This window comes from Corvus kubaryi, unplaced genomic scaffold (assembly GCF_017639235.1).
Source record: "Corvus kubaryi isolate FWS band 111438036 unplaced genomic scaffold, C.kubaryi_AGA036_p1.0 37392, whole genome shotgun sequence".
NCBI classification, from domain to species: domain Eukaryota; kingdom Metazoa; phylum Chordata; class Aves; order Passeriformes; family Corvidae; genus Corvus; species Corvus kubaryi.
In genome coordinates this window covers 6,504,116-6,520,002 of record NW_024581131.1, presented here as the reverse complement: position 1 = coordinate 6,520,002, position 15,887 = coordinate 6,504,116, and the positions used below count along the sequence as shown (strand labels likewise).

The window sequence follows — 15,887 nt, the reverse complement described above, 5'->3', positions numbered from 1 at the left end:
ATTATGGATCCAGGGATAAAGGGATAATTACGTGACTACCACATGCTGTCATCCTGCCTTTCTCATAGATACTTGCACAACTTAAAAGCACTCATGTATAACAATGTATCCTGAAAGCACCCAAAATAGACCCTTGAGAGGTGACCTAACTGAGGTGTACAGCCACTATCAGACAGAGGGTATCAAGTATTATGTAGATCTTTATGAGAGAGAAATGTATCACTAAATTAAAGGCACTGGAGCTTGATGAATCTGAACAAGATCCTTTAAACAAGGAGGATTAACCATGGGAGCAAACTATCCAGGGAAACAGTGAATTTGATTGTGTCAGAGCAAGACTGAGTGCCTTTCTGGAAGATAGACTGTAGCTAAAAGCTAGATACTGGGATCAATTCACTGGGAGAAAAAAACCCCAGATGAAATGAAATGGCTTGAAGTATACTGAAAAAGAGGTGAAATAACTGATTGATGTCCAGTAGCCCTAAGCCCCATGATTCTACAAGTCATTGTTCTCCACTAAGCATACTAATCACTTGCATCATGACTGAAGCCCCCAGCATACTTTTGGTTAGGCAGACTAGGCCAGTCTTGAGACCATTTGAACCTATTTTCAGCTGAAGATCTTAAATGCTCTGCGCAGTCCCACCTTTTTGGCATATTTAAGACAGTTTAACCTTGAAATGTTTTCAGTCTCGGGAGTAGATGTGGTGTGAGACTGTGCCACTCCGCGTGTTCACAGCCTTCAGGAGGAACATGTGGCCCTGGGGCTGCACACCTGCATGCCCAGGGAGTCGGGGAGTGGGATCTCTGCATGAACACAGAGCAACTGCGCCACTCACACAGCCGATGGCAGGCTCACAAGGGGGATGTGCCTAAGGATGGAGCTGCACACAGTAGCCTCTGGGCTTGTCAGTGCTCACAGTGACTGTGCAGGGTACGTGCAGTAGATCCCGTGCACTGTTTTGGGGTCCCTTTTGAGGAGGAGGACCAAGGCACAGCCTCCTGCAGTCCACCCTGTGGAAAGCATGTTCTTATGAACTGTACCACTGAGAGTCTGTACCTTGCTCTTCACGTTTTAGAAATAAGATTCCAGAACAATAATCTGCTTAAGTGAAATTTTCCAGTATCTTGATCGGCCGTCCCTCTCCTTCTCCCTCAGCAGCTACATCCTCTGAGACGCCTGCGAAGCCCGGTATTTCACCTTCAAAAATCATCAAACTCCTCGGCCATTAGGGTCACGAGGAGAGGAAGGGATTAGGCTGTTCCTGAGCAGGGAGCGTGCAGTGAATTCACCCATGGACACAGCGACTGTCGCCGCCCTGCCGCTCCTCACCTCGGCCCGGGCCCGTTTGCCCTCACGGGCGGTGACTGGTAATCGCGTCCAAGCAGCGGCACGGCAGATCTCCGGGGCCTGGCCTCCAGCCAGCTAGCCCTCTCAGGCCGCAGGGCCGCACGGGGAATGCCCAGGAGCCGGGGCACATCCCGGGGGACAGGCGGGGACCGCGCCCGCGGCGGCTGCGGCGCAGGGAGGCGCGAGGGGCGCGAGGGGCCCGGTGCACCCGCGGCGCTCCCGCCTCCGCACGGCAGGTGGCGCCCGAGCAGCGCCCGCCCGGCGGCTGCGGGGGCGCGGGAGCCCCGGCGGCGCCTGCGCGCTGCGGAGGCGGCGGCGGAGCGGCCTGAGGAGCCCGCGGGGAGAGCGGGCGGCGGCTGCGGGGGTTCGTCGTGTCGCGTCCCAGGGCGACCGTGATCGTGCGCCACGATGCCTGCCGTGTCGAAAGGCGATGGCATGCGAGGCCTGGCGGTCTTCATCTCCGATATCCGCAACTGTGAGTGGCACCGGGGTCGGGGCCTGGGCTGGGCCGCGCCGGCCGTCGCCATGGGCTGTTGCCCCGTGGGGCCGGGGCTTCACCCCTCAATCCCCTCCCCAGTGTTCCCCTCTTCCCCCTGATCATCGCGGCGGGCAGCTCGGAGCGCTCCTGCCTCACGAAATGGCGACGCGCTCGGGGGGGCGGCGCGGCGGGGAGGGGAGGGCAGCATAAGGCATTTGCCCGTGGGTTTGTGCATTTTGGGTGGGTGGGTTGGGGTGTTTCCCTCCCCCCTCACCACCCCTGTCACCCCCCTCCCCCGTCCTTGAGTGTCGCGGTGGCCGCCCCGGCGGAGGGGGTGCCGGGAGTCGGTGCCGCCGTTGTTAGCGATGCACCGGAGCGGTGCCGGGGCGCGGGTGGGTGTGTGGCGGGGCAGGGAGAGGCGTCCCTGGGCTCCTTCCAGATCCCTGAGCGGCTCTCGGCTCATCACGTCACTGATGGAAAACAGGCCTCTGTAGGCGCCTGAGAGCAAGGCCCTCAGTGCGTATGCCTAGGCTAGGCTTAAATTGGCTTTAAGGTTCTGCTTTGACGGATATCAGGGCTTAGGATCAGTGTAATTAAAAATGGGATGGAGGGGGGTGCGAATAAGTGCCCCCCCCCCCCCGCTCACCCGAGGGAAGTGGGGAGAGTGTTTCTGTGAGTGTGCAGCAGGAGAGGAGTACAAATCTGATGCTGCTTGGTGTGGAGGAAAGGGTTATGTGTAGGGGCACACCTCAGTGCTCAATCTTCCTTTTTGTCCGAGAATTGCATACGATAGTTTAATATTAATCAGAGTTAGAGATCTAAGTGTATGATGTGGCAGGAATTGCCTGGGGAAGGGCTAAGGTCGCTGTGGTTGGTGTGATGAAACAGCTCTATTTTGTCCACCTGTGTGTCTCTGTAGATCACTTGAGGCTATTTTAAAAGCAGTGGAGCAGTGGCAGTAAGGGCTTCTCTCTAAAGATATAGATAGATTTGGAGAATTTTTTAATGCAAATTATGTTGTTCTAACTGGGCTTGTATTGGGATTATTTAACCCCACTAGCTTGGGAAACTTCGTATTGATGACTTCTAATACAAAAAACCTGGGGAAGAATTATACTGGTAGAATGAGACCATTTAAATGCAGTGTCTTTAAAATTAGGTGATTTGGACTCCCAGACACGTGAACAGGGGCTTTATATGTAAAATTCAAGGTTGATAATCTTCCTTAGAGCAGAAACTATTTGAATGGGTTGGTTTTTATTTTTCAGAACAGAGTTGCAGGTCCTTAGGTTACTTTAGACTTCACTCTTGTGTGTGTAGAAGATGGCTTACAAAATGTGTAGTGTAGCAGTTCAAGGTTACACGAATGCTCTTGTGCTTTGTCTGGTTGGCCTTGCTATTTAGTGAGCATTTTCCAGTGTCCTGGTGTTCTGTGCAAGCTACATGTGTAACATAGTTCCACTTGGTGTCATAGCAGTTAAGACTTGCTGTTGTATCTACCCAGTACAATTCACGATGATTTTTTAAATCATTGTTTATATTGATTTAGCTGGAAGAAGTATGACTTGATTCATCAGTGTCTCATGTCTTGCATGAGACATGGTTAGCACATTTGTCCACTCTTGTTTTCAGTGGAATTTGCTAGAAGTAAACACAAGGGAAACATTTAAGCTCTTAGCTTTGTAACTCGTGTTCAGGGATGTGGAATAACAAAATTTAAGGTTGTAGGCTATAACAAATCAGGTACTTATTTCCCCACAAGACACTTATATCCCCACAAGGGGATAGAGCTGAAGCTGCCTCAGTCCAGATGGGACAACAAGCGTTTCATGCTCTGCAGGAGACACAAAGATGTAACTTACTGGTGATACAAATAAAATGTTAACAGTTTGACTGTTAAAACAAATAGTGGTATATCTCAAATATTTTGTCTCTGTCCAGACAGCTGTTTGGGAGCTGTAATTACTTGTGTATCTTTCTTATCTTCATAATGAAAAAAGTAACAGCATCTTCTAAACAGCTGCGAAAGAGCTGATATTCTCACTAGTAGATGATCTATGAAGCTTCCAAATAGCTGTGAATGGCGTTTGAGCCTTTCCTTTAGCAGAGCTCTGAGTGCTGCCAGCTAACCACGGGCTAGTGTATACTGACCAGGATTCACAAAAATGCTTCCTGGCGTATTCACAAAAGTACTCTCTGGAGACTCTGTGCTTTGCAGGCACTGCTATTGGCTAAAGCTCCCTCTTTGCCTCTTCAGTGAGGAGCTAGATGTTGTCAAGAACAAAAAGTAGCAGCTGTTCAGGTGAACAGCATCTTTTGACTAAGCAAAGAAAGCAAGCATTCCTTTTCTGAGATGGGAGGGAAGCTAGACTCCAGGGCAGCTCTTGACCTCTATTCCTCTGTTTCTAGCCTTAAAAGTGGACTAAATATCTGACAGTTGCAGTGATGTGCAAAGTTCTTGCAGGCATTCTTAATTTCTGTCCAAATTGTGGCTTTGTTGGACTCTTGTATCTATTTTTAATACTGCCACAAAGGCCTCGCACTTCTAGTTTGCCAATAATTTTTCCAGATTACGAGTAATGGTGAAACATGGTGTGTATGGGGGGGTATTCTGAAAGATTTTGCACAGGTAAGAATTCTGCATCATAGATCTTGCTGAAAAATGAAAATGCAGTTGTGTGCTGACTGTGCTCAGGTGGATGCACAGCATGTGACTTCAAATTAATCAAGTAACCTAAACTTCTGGGGTTTATGTAAATTTTGATTGTCTACCTTTGGAAATGCTTGATCTCCTTACCTCAAGATTTATTTCTTGGACATTTGTATCTATAATGTCTGCAGCACTAAATAATGCAGGATTCTCTTACAGGTTTGATACATTACTGATTTGGGAGTGATGCCTGTCTTTGTACCAGTCTGTTACAGGCTTCACATAAGTCTTGATAACAATTTTCTGTGTTTACAACTGTAGTTGATTGTGAACAAGCAGCTTGCACTACCAGCCTGTCTTTAACACTTAAAAGCTTGGTTGTCACTTCTGTGTTGTTTAGACATATTTTTGGCACTTGGTTTATCTATTAAACTTCTTGATTTTTGTCTTTAATGCTTCTATGCTACATGTAATTTTTAAAGCAGACTATTTTAAACTACACTGATTTCTCAGAAGTCTGTGATGTTTTTCATTAAAGAAAGTTGGCATACTACTCGTAGCAGAAACTGTAAAATGTTTCAAGACTAAGAGAGGCTTCTTAGCACTTTGACTTTGCTCTAGTCTCTGTGAAGCTGTCATATTGCATGTCTTTTTTCAAAATGAAATGTTCTTTATTCATACAAAGATCAAGTGAATTTTCAAAATATGGTAATACAAGAAAATGAATTATCCTTCACTTCCTCGTAGCTTTCCAGAATTTTGTTTCAGGGCAACTTCTTATTGTAGGCTCTGTGTTTTGCATATGGAGGTCCTAGTGCAGATGGTAGATGAAAATGTTTTTTAGAAAATAGCCCTTTTAGATGTCTGTCAATTTGCCAGTAGATATATGGGCTTTTCTAGGGACTTGCTCATTTGGATTGTTTTGTGACATATATGAATTACTACAGTAAGTGGGTTTTTAGCTTATCTTTCATAGACACCAGAGAAGAGACAAGAAGACTATCGGTTGAAAGCCAAACTGCAGTACTTGATTAGGATAGCCCAGTTAATTAGTGTTTGGTTGGTGTGACTGAGAAAATAGTTAGGTGTGGCTATGCTGTCCAAAAGATTGTGGTGGAGTGGAGCTGACAGCTCTGAACCCTGTGGTTTGGTGAAGTGCTATCCCAACTTAGGAGTTCAGGTCAGGAGGAGTCCCTGTCACTGCATCAATTATGTGCCCCATGAACTAAAACCTAACAAGATCTGCATATGTTACAAGCATATGGACTCCTGCAAGAAATATTTATTCTTAAATAGTATTTTAAGTCTTCTCTTGTGTATGTACTGCAGAGCTGCTGAAGCAATTTGACTTACACAAGATGGTGCTTTATAAACTCTCCAGCTGTCTTAGCTAACAGATACATCATCAGGAGTCTGTTTTCTTTTTTTTTTTGAGTTTTGGTAAGCTTTATGCTTATCTCACAATTAAATACTTTTAAGTCATTTGTCACTCAGTATTCTGCTGCAACAACAGTGCTATCTACTATTCACCCTGAAAACCAGGAGAGTTTGCTTTTCTCCTTTCATTTGCAGGCAGTAATGTAGAAATAGTTTCTATTATAGTATTTAGTGTACTACTGGTAACCTCCTGCTCCACAGTAAAATTGGGAAGCCATCTCCTCTTAGGTTGATGAAATGTGTCTAGACAGAGGCAAAAGCTGCGGTTGTCACAGGCTCGGAGGACAAGACAGTTCTTGGTTTCCCTCACTGCTCTAGATAACTGTCTTAGCTTTTCAGTGTTGCCCCAGAAGTTGGACAGATGAAGGAAGGATTCCTTTAGTTTGTTCTCCAAATGTTTCTTTTTACGTTTTCTTCAATTTACTGTTTCTTTTTCCTCTGGCTATATTTTTTCCTTAAATAAAATTCAACAAATATAATAAACAAAGCTCTATCTCTTCTCATAAAACTTAATGCATTCAATTTTCATTGTACTGGACAAGGGATAGTGTCCCGAAGCTGAGCCTCCCAGAATGTATCTTCGCTTCACTGCACTGGGACTGATGCATCAGGTTACAGGTCTGCAAGTGGGGATTGAAAAAAGATAGTTCATTAAATTCATCATATGATGATCATCTGTTTGAATGGGTAGTAGGTTATGGAGTGCATTACAGGTGTAGGTGGGAGGGGCATGTACATGGATTAAATGACTGCTTAGGTATGGATAGAGTTATTTGTTCACTGTAAGAACAGCCACCCAGTGAAACAAACTTTACATAGAGTGAGTTGAGCACACACAGCTTGGTTTAGTTACCTGTCAGTAATTATTATATGTCAGTAATAAGCTAAGTGTGTAGGCTAAAGCTACTGCATTGCTCCTCTGAGGTGTGGGTTTTTGTTTGCAGTGCGTGCAGTGTTAAAGTAGGACTTGAAATACTTCTTTAGACAGTCAGTGACTTTTCTTTACATGTATTCTTAGATTACTTACCTTTTTGAAGAAATTGGAAAGCAAGTCATCTTGGTTTGCTCTCCTGTTGCTTTTGCAAGGCTATGGCAGCCCATCTAATATGGTCAGTTTCTGGCCTGAAAAAACAGTCCTAAGAATGTGCTGCTTAGAGCTATAATAAGCACTAAGTCTTGCATCACTTGCTACTATTTGCAGGAGAGTGATTTAAGGAAAACACAATTAGCATGAGATTAGTCTGAGGAGGATCTCTAAAACAAAACTGCTGTTATTCTCATGGCTTCTCTGTCTTGGCTTGCTTCTGGTCATTTCATAGAGCTCTGAGGGGATGGGATTTTTTTTTTCCCCCTTTGTTTAGTTTTTTTTATGCTTGTTTAATTTGTGCATGGCTGGCTTAGGGGAGAGTAATGGATGAGAGGTAGTAAAGAGCTAGAATCTTTCATGTGACATCCGAGCTCTCCATTAGATACACTGGAAAATATGATACCTGCTTAATTTGAAATCCTTTGGATAAAGATTGCCCATCAGGACTGATAAGAGGATATTAAGGGACTGTTGCAGAGACAGTTACATATCTGAATTAGTTGATGAGCTCAAAAGGATTTTTAAGGCCCCTGAAACAGTAGTTCAGAAGTGATAGCTAAACTAGAATAGGCCTCAAACTGTTCTGCTCTTTGAACATGAACTAAGGTAGAAGAGAGTCCACAGTGACTTGTGGTAAATCAGTGCAAATACAGGCTTGCCTTGTTGAAGGGGGTATAACTGTACAGTGTGAAAAGACTGGTCGAGGAGATGACTACTTGGATGCTGCTCAGTCAAGGAAGGAGGAAGAGCTGCCTTACGTAGAAACCTAACCCTGCACTTACTGTTCGCTTATCTTCTTGACTTAAAGCTTCTCTTTTGATAGGAGTCAGTGTTGTTTTGCCAGCTAAACTCCCAGATAGATGTTCTGTATGTCACAAAGTCACTTGGATATGAACTTCCAGTAAGCTTTCAGTTGTTTTGGGGAGAAATCTGGTCTTAAGGTAGACCCTGTTGCCTGGTTACTTCTCAAATTTTTCTTAACTTGTGGTGCTTAGTTGGAAAAAACAAGCCATGGTAAGCATCTAAAATCATTAAATTTGTATTAAATTGTTGCAGTTTAATACATCTGGATTGGAAAGCTGCTTTTGTGCTCTTATTTCTCTTCTCTTATGAGGACAAGGAGTTAATGGATTAGTGGATTACAGTAAAGCCTGTGACTCCCTGCTGTTTCCTGAGAAGTGTTGTTACAGGGGCAAATTTCTAGTGGCATAGTGGAGGAAGAAGTGAGTTCTCTGGATAGTAGTTCACTTACTGTGCAGAATATTAAAAAATGTACTCTACAAAGTTCTTAAGTATGATCAGCAGGTCACTGCTCTCTGTCTTCAGATATCTAATCACTGCAGGATGTCCCAAGACACAACAATCTCCAGCTGCCTTTGTGCCATTCATGATCTTCAACATGACAGACAGGCACTTCTTTCTTCTGATCAAATAGATCTTGTGGAAGGACCGCATGTGCTCCTGTTTTCATTCATAACAGGATGTTAGCATGTCAGTAAACAAAAAGCTTCTTGCTCTGCAGCCTTGAACAGGTCGATTTGTGAACAAAAGTGAAGCCATACTAACATTTTGTAAAAGTGTGCAGTATTTTATTGCAGTCTCTTTGGATTAGTTGTGCAGTGAGTTTGTAAACAGTAGCACTAACATGCTTCCTCAGACATACTCAGGTGGAGCTGGAGCTTGAACCTCTATTGCAGCGCTTTAGATAGTTTAACCAAATGAAGGGATCTACGTAGACAGACTGATAATGTGAGGATGGGCAAACAGACCACTCTAATGTATTGCTGTGCAACCTGTTTGCATTTCTTTTGCCCTCTTCTGTGCTGTGCTAAAGAGCCAGTTGAGAGATTAGGGAGAGTTGGAGGATGGATTTGGTGTTTTACTTCATGAAGACCATGATCTGCATAGCAAATGGCTAGTCTATCCTCTAGAGCTGTAACATTAGTACCTGTCCTGCTGGCAGGTAAAAGTAGTGGTTCAACTTACTGATATGACTAAGTGTTAAAAGTACTATAAAAGCTCTTTCACAAAGGCAAGAATGGAGGTACTGATTACCTTTACATGCATATTTTCCTCTATTTCTACCATTTTTGCAGTAGAGACACTAGTATTTGTTTTGATTTTCCCTGTTTTTCAACCAGTTTCTTTCTCTGCTCCCTGACAGCAGAGTTCAAGAATATAGTGTAGTCTTTACATCATGCTTGCAGGCTGTTTTAGCAATAGGAAAGGCAGGTGGGTCATTTGATTGCTTTATGCCAACTAAAGTGTGTTTAGACAGTGAATGGGTGAACTTGCTCTCTACCTGGTCATGTCTTCTGGCACTATCACTTGTAGTGAAGCTGGTGTGACTTAGCCTTTGGATAAACCCATCTTGCTTTTGACTGTTTGGCTCCCTAACTGACCTGCAGCAATGCAAGGTAATAGCAGGAATGTGTATGCCAGGATGAGAGCAGTGTTTAGGAACTGTCTGTAACTGTCTCTTAAGAAGCATAGCCTTGAATCAAACTGACTTTGAAGCTATCAATATTTTGCTGAAGGGAAGCTGGGTAGCAGTTTGGCTGTGCTGTATCTCCTACCAAAGTGGCCAATCAGCTTGGATGCTCCTAATGTAGAGGCTAAAGAAAACATAACCAAACAGAAAAATTCCTGTGTTTGGAAAACAATGACTCACAGCTCTCAGGGAAGATGTCTAACATCACCTCTAAAACTGAGAATTTATCTTTTGTGTAAGAGCTGTGTTCTTTGCGATTAAGCGTTCCTAGCCATTGAGGAATTCAGAGAAGTTCCTGCTCTTAACCTTGGTAGTATTTGTATTCTCTCTCCTAAACAGAAAAGTAGACTTGTCCTGTCTCTTCAAGGCCTGTTTGATAATTGAATGTGAACAGAGTTCATGCTATGTTAGACTTACTGTTGTGCCACAAATAGTCACTTACACTACTACTGGCCTTCAAGAAGCATGACAGAATTGTGGCAGGCTTTTTCTTGTGCTAACAGAGTGTGCTACCCTCTGCTTTATAATTCATGCCAGCAGTGGTACATCTGTAATCATAAATTGTCAGATGGCCATAGGGCAGGTAAGGCTAAGAGGTAACATAGTGTAGCAGTTCTCACTTGTACATACATTCAAAACAAATGCGTTATTTGCTGGGCTCAATTGCACTGACTGCTGATAAGCATATTGGAGCCAGATGAGTACTGGGAACATCTAAACTTCTGTGATTTATCTATTTATTTATTGCTTTAAATTGTTGACAATATGGCTGTGTCTCAAGGCCTTGCCTGCAGAAATCTGCTCGGCTCAGTATTTGTGTAGCTGCTGATAGAAAAAACACTTCTCTGTTCCTTTGGGAAATAAATGTGTAGGCTTGGTCAGAAGTTTATCAAGTGATTTGTATGAAATTGAAGAACTAGTAGCAGTTCTAGTTAGCACAAGTGGGTTGTGTGCCTCAAACTTGTCATAAGCAGTCTGCAGTTAGTATAGCAACAAGTTAATCCTGATGGAGCAGGTCACTGTCTGAGTGAGCCACAAGCAACTCACTAATTCTAACCTTGAATCATTTGCTTAATCTTGCAACCCTGCTGCCAAGTTACTATTAGGATATGTCAGGTGTTCTTTTCAAATTAATGGACTCAACAAACCCCTTTCCTGTACGTTTTCTCATTCTTTAGATTGTAATGCAGAGCTCCAGAGGTATGGAGGATTTATGTAGTACTGAAGTGCTGACTCTAGCCTGGATAACCGGGAAATACAAGAATAGTAGTTGGTTCTTTGATGAGCTGTGTGACTTACGATGTTCCCCACTCTATCTTTGTTAAACAAGATGGTAATTAAAGATAATACTGCTCTGCAGACTAAATTTACCTTGCCTAATGAAGGCAGTAGGCAGCATGATGGAGTCTGAAGCCTGACAAACTGCCAAATGTGAAGTAATCACCCATAAGCGCCTTGGACTGTGTTGTGGCTGGGTACCTCTGTGCTTGGTACTCGTCTTGGAGAAGATGAGCAGTACTCGTACACTAGGGCTGTAAGGCTATAAACACTACATGTCTTTTCAGCAAAACAGCAACCCAAAGCTTACTGACTTGCAGTCACCTCTCTTAATAACTTATTATGGATATTTAATCAGTCTGTTAAAATGGTAGAAGTCTGAATAAGTCAAAGTGAGAAGGATGTGGCCTGAACTCAAATGGAACATAATCTTCTTGTGTTCTGGCTTAACTACTGTCCTACCCATCAGTCTGTATACATGACATGACCTTTTTAAAGCCTCTCCAAGTTAAATGGCGTGAATAAGGTTACAGAACATTTTGTTGGTATACAGCTCTGATAATTTCATGAGAGTGGGCGCTGGGTAACAGCCTGAAAGTGTGGCAGAGCAGTTGCCTTTGTTAGCTCTGAAACGTAAGCCTCTATTCCTGTAGCGTAGCACTCCTTCAGCTATCATCATCTTCCTTTTTACTGTCTTAAAGGCTACTTGAGTGTTTCTAGTGATGGTAAAAATAAAATATGCATGTAGAAATTATTCAGTGAGTGTTGGCAAGCCAGAGTAACGTGATGAAAACTTCTCTGTTAATCAAACACATTTTAACAGTGCCCTCCCTTTCACAGTTAGTGGGATAGAAGATCTGGCTAGTAGTTGGTCCTTGGTTTATGATACTTCTATTTTATTTTGTCCTTTACAGTGGAAGCTGCCTTCCACAGTGAGATATTGTTTTGCTTTGTCATCCTCTAATATAAGCAGTTAATCATGTTTGAAGAAGGTTACCATACAATGCAACTGCTGGAGTTGAGGAAATTTGGGGTTAGATACTTCAGCCTGGTTTTAACTCGTGAGTTGTCCTCAGCATTGTTATGAGATTGTCCTCAGTGACATTTAACACTTGCTGTGCTGGTGCTGTTCTTTAAAACTGCAGTTGCAGGCTTGCATAGACTGTAACTAGTAATAAGGTGAAAACTTAATGTTTCAATGTGATTTCCAATATAAGAAGTTAAACTTTTATCACCAGCTAATTGCTATGCTGTTTATGTTTGGGCTCAGTCTGGGTGAGATCATATGCTGCCTTCAAAATAGAACGGCCTGAAGGCATTATTCAAAATAGGCTTTTGTTCATATGCTAAGCAAGATTTAAAATTTGAGAGAATAAACCTTCAGATGTGACTATGGGTGTTCCTGTCATCTCGCTGCTACAGCTGTGTGCATGGGGGTGGGATTTCCATGTTTGTGTTGCTGAGCCTGCAGACTATTTCTACTAAAGGTGCTGACTTCACAAATTCCTGAAGTATTTCAGTCAGGCTTTGCTTAATGCTCTGTTGCTTGCTTAGGACACAAAGAACCCGATTTCTAGCAGTAACTGGTAATCTGTGAGTATAGCAGGTAAATAATGCTGCTTGGAAGATTGGCCAAGAGGTTTTGTTGATTTTAAAAAAGTAAAAGATGGCCTTGATTTCATCTTGGGATAAGAAAAGCTGACTGATATGTATTACTGTTTCCCTTTCCTCGCCCCATTTTTAACATTTTAAAATTGTGATTATTACCACACTTGCTGAGGTTAGAGAAACAATTGCTAATAATTCAAAGCAAATATTGCAATTCACTTTCCTTACAAACATAAGTTATATGATACAGAGCAAAGACCTAGTTTCTAAATTTATATAACTAAATATCCTACTCAGGCTAGCAGTGTCCCAGACTGAGGTCTATATTCTCTGCCCTGTTAATGTAAATGAAGTACAAAATCTCCAGACTCAGTGGTTATGTCTTAATGAGATGTGCCCTTCCCATGGTGAAAGGGAAAATAAATTAAAAGCTTTAGGAAATTAAAATTTTCATTGGGAGCAGATGAGTGGCTGAAAATAAAGGAAGTGCTCTGAGGTCTTTAAAAAGAAATAGCTTACAAAATTGAAATGTTTATTTACATAAGCAGTTGCACCCTTTTGGTGTATGTTACTGTGGCCCCCTGTTCTCAGAGGATGGACCCCAGAGCAAGTGACTTGCTTCAGTCTAGTAATGATCTCCTAATGCTGGCAAGTGCCCTAGAAGCAAACACTTGAGTATCTCTGTTGTGTGCACAGGACAAATAATCCAATTAAGACGAATCTAAAATCTATAAAGGAAGGCACTTCAGGTCTTAGATGGTCTGACTTGCTGCTCATTTACACAATAAATAGTGTTACTACTTAAAAACCAGCTTTCTTTAGGTTGACAAGTTAAATTAGAACAAAACTCATTATATGTTGCATTATTAGTGACATATTAGTGAAAACTGGTTAAACTTTGTGATTCCAACAGATGCATCTTTATAAACTGAGGGAATTATACCGTGTTGTCTAGCTTTGTCATTCTAGAAGTTAACTGGAATTTCTAGGTCAAATTAAAACTGTGGACATTATCTTCAGCTTTATCTGGAAATCAAGGTACATACAGATAGCAACTACAATTTATGTTTCAGAACAGGTATCGTAAATTATTGAAATTGTGGGTTGTTTTTTTGCCCTGTGGAGTGCCTGCCAAGGCACCCTGCACTTCAGTCTTTTGAGCAGTGGCCCTTACAAAACACTGTTGTAGAATGGAAGCAATCCATTTTAAGCAAATACGTGGGGTCTGCAGGTATTTTGTTAAAATGACAAGGCAAACTGAAGTAGTTGCTTCTATTTTGGGCCTAACATTTCTGTTTGTACAGTGTGCTGTGGCTGCTCCATGTCTGTTCTCTTGTGGCCATTGTTAGAGGCAGATTAATACAAACCCATTCTCTGCATCTTATGCAAGAGTTGGTTTCAGAAGTGCGTAATTTCAGTTTGGTTTTTTGAGTCTAAGTCAAGAAATTACAAAATCTGGATTCATTTGTATTTGGCAAGGGATTCCTTTATACTTTGCTCTTAAGCTATCCTGAGGCACTTGTTTCCTTGAGTTACTTAATCACCTTTCATAGGGTCTGCTGTAAGATCTCCTTTGGAATCGTAAAGGGAGGATTAACAGTCATAGGGTCACACAGGCTTTTGGACATGCAAATATAGTGGGATATTTAAATGCCTGAGATGTTTCTGTTGGAGAAAGGAGTGAGATTGGAGGTGCTTTGGAATACTGGTCATGATCTGCTCTTCAAGCCTTGTCTATCCCCTGCTTGCACATTCATGGCTGTAGCTGTGATCCCAGTGGTGTGGGGAAATGTGTGGTGTGAATGCAGGGCATGTGATCCCCGCTACTCAGAAGGTTGGACCATTTTGACCCAGGGCTAGGAGACTTTTACTCGTAACCTTGTAACCAAGTATATGTCATGAAGAGGGAAAGAAGCTGTCCTATTCTGCTGTTAGTTGATATTTTGGAACACTTGGAACTGCTTGAAACTTTTGGAAAGTGAACAAAAGTTTTAGACTTCCTGAAAGTTTGAGTAGGTGCATATCTGAATTAACAACAGAACTAAATAACCAGTTCTGCATTGCTGAAGTGCACTTCACTTGCTTCCCTCAAATGACAGGCAGCTGATCACAATGCCTGAGCTGGCTGTTTTACCCTTCCATACTCCTACTCATATAGGAGACAATGGACTCCGACCTCTGTAGAATCTCAGTCACCAAAAACTAAAATGCTAAAGGGTAATAAGCTGCTTTGGTTTGGACAATGCAAATATTACTCGAATAAGTTTGCATTATCAGAATTTAAACTGCAGCTATTTCCCTATGTAACTTGAATTGGTGCTAGGAATCCCAATATCTATTCTTGGAATCAAAAGTTGATATGAAATACTGATGGTGCTGAGAAGTATAAGGTTGCAAAGTCTAATCTAATAAGGGGTGAATTTTAAATATTTCTGGTTTTCAAATTATTTTCATGAGGTACATTGAAAATCTGAACTTGTATCTTATGAGTTCACTGTTGTTTACCTTGCGAGTTTACTGGTTTTCCTCTTCAGTCTATTAAGAAAGTTTTTAAAGCTGTTGAACTGAATGACTGTTCAACAGAGAAACAATAAATTGGCTTGCCCTTAAGGTGAGGAATAATATGAGCTGCTTCTTTATAAGATTGTGCTTAGGAGACTCACTCCTTTAAAGCACTGTCAACTTGGTAATCATAATCAGATAGGAAGTAAAATCCACTTTTCTCTGGGCGGTTTCATGAACAGAGAAACTTAAGTGTTTGTGAAAGTCACTAGCAGTGGCATCTTAGGTTATATGCAAGTGACACTGTCTAAAGTCTGCAAAGCTTCTTGAAACAGGGAGGTCCTTAGAGCTTCTCAAATTCCCCTATAAAGCGATGCTTAAGTTACCTCTGTTTGCCTTTCGTTCCAATGCTGGAAATGGAGAGTAATAACTCCTCCTGATGTGTGTTTGTTCACAAATGTATGTTTCTGTTGGAGTGAAAAGATGCTTAAGGTGGCAGAGGGATGTCCAAAGAACTGTCCCCTGATACATTTGCTTTTTATTTCAGGCAAGAGTAAAGAAGCGGAGATAAAGAGGATAAATAAAGAACTAGCAAACATTCGGTCAAAATTTAAAGGTAAGTAACTTGATCATATTACACTATATATATTTCCATATGACATTCTGTTATGGCGTTTTGTTTTTATGTGTTTGGACTTCTTTTGTCAACTGCTGACTCAAGCAAAATGCTAGAGCAGTCTGTTAGAATAACTGTTGAAAATGTTCTCTTAGCTACGGAACCTTCTGACAGTCCTGTGATTCTTGGCCATAACAGAAGCAAACTCTCTCCTCTATCAAAGAATTGGGCTACAAACGGTTTCTAATACTTTGCCTCCTAACCACGTGACTGCTCAGCTTGTTTGCTTCGAGAAGGCTGTGAGGCTGTGAATAGTTTGAAGAAACATGGACATGGTTATTTCCAGTAAAACAGAGTCTGTTTAAAATTTTCTTCCTTCCCACCTCTTC

General features: G+C 42.2%; 1 protein-coding gene across 4 annotated transcripts in view; it reads left to right on the top strand.

Moving 5' to 3' along the window:
- The first annotated feature begins 1,651 nt into the window (after nt 1–1,651).
- AP2A2 (adaptor related protein complex 2 subunit alpha 2) overlaps nt 1,652–15,887 on the top strand; it is a 45,320-nt gene continuing 31,084 nt past the window's right edge. For 2 of the 4 annotated variants that reach the window (XM_042038161.1, XM_042038160.1), the window contains exons 1-2: nt 1,652–1,826; nt 15,430–15,498. In XM_042038161.1, the coding sequence (XP_041894095.1) occupies nt 1,760–1,826; nt 15,430–15,498 (136 nt within the window). In that variant the 5' untranslated portion in view covers nt 1,652–1,759. The remainder of the gene's footprint in view (nt 1,827–15,429; nt 15,499–15,887) is intronic. The other 2 variants (XM_042038163.1, XM_042038162.1) reach the window with 1 other exon arrangement.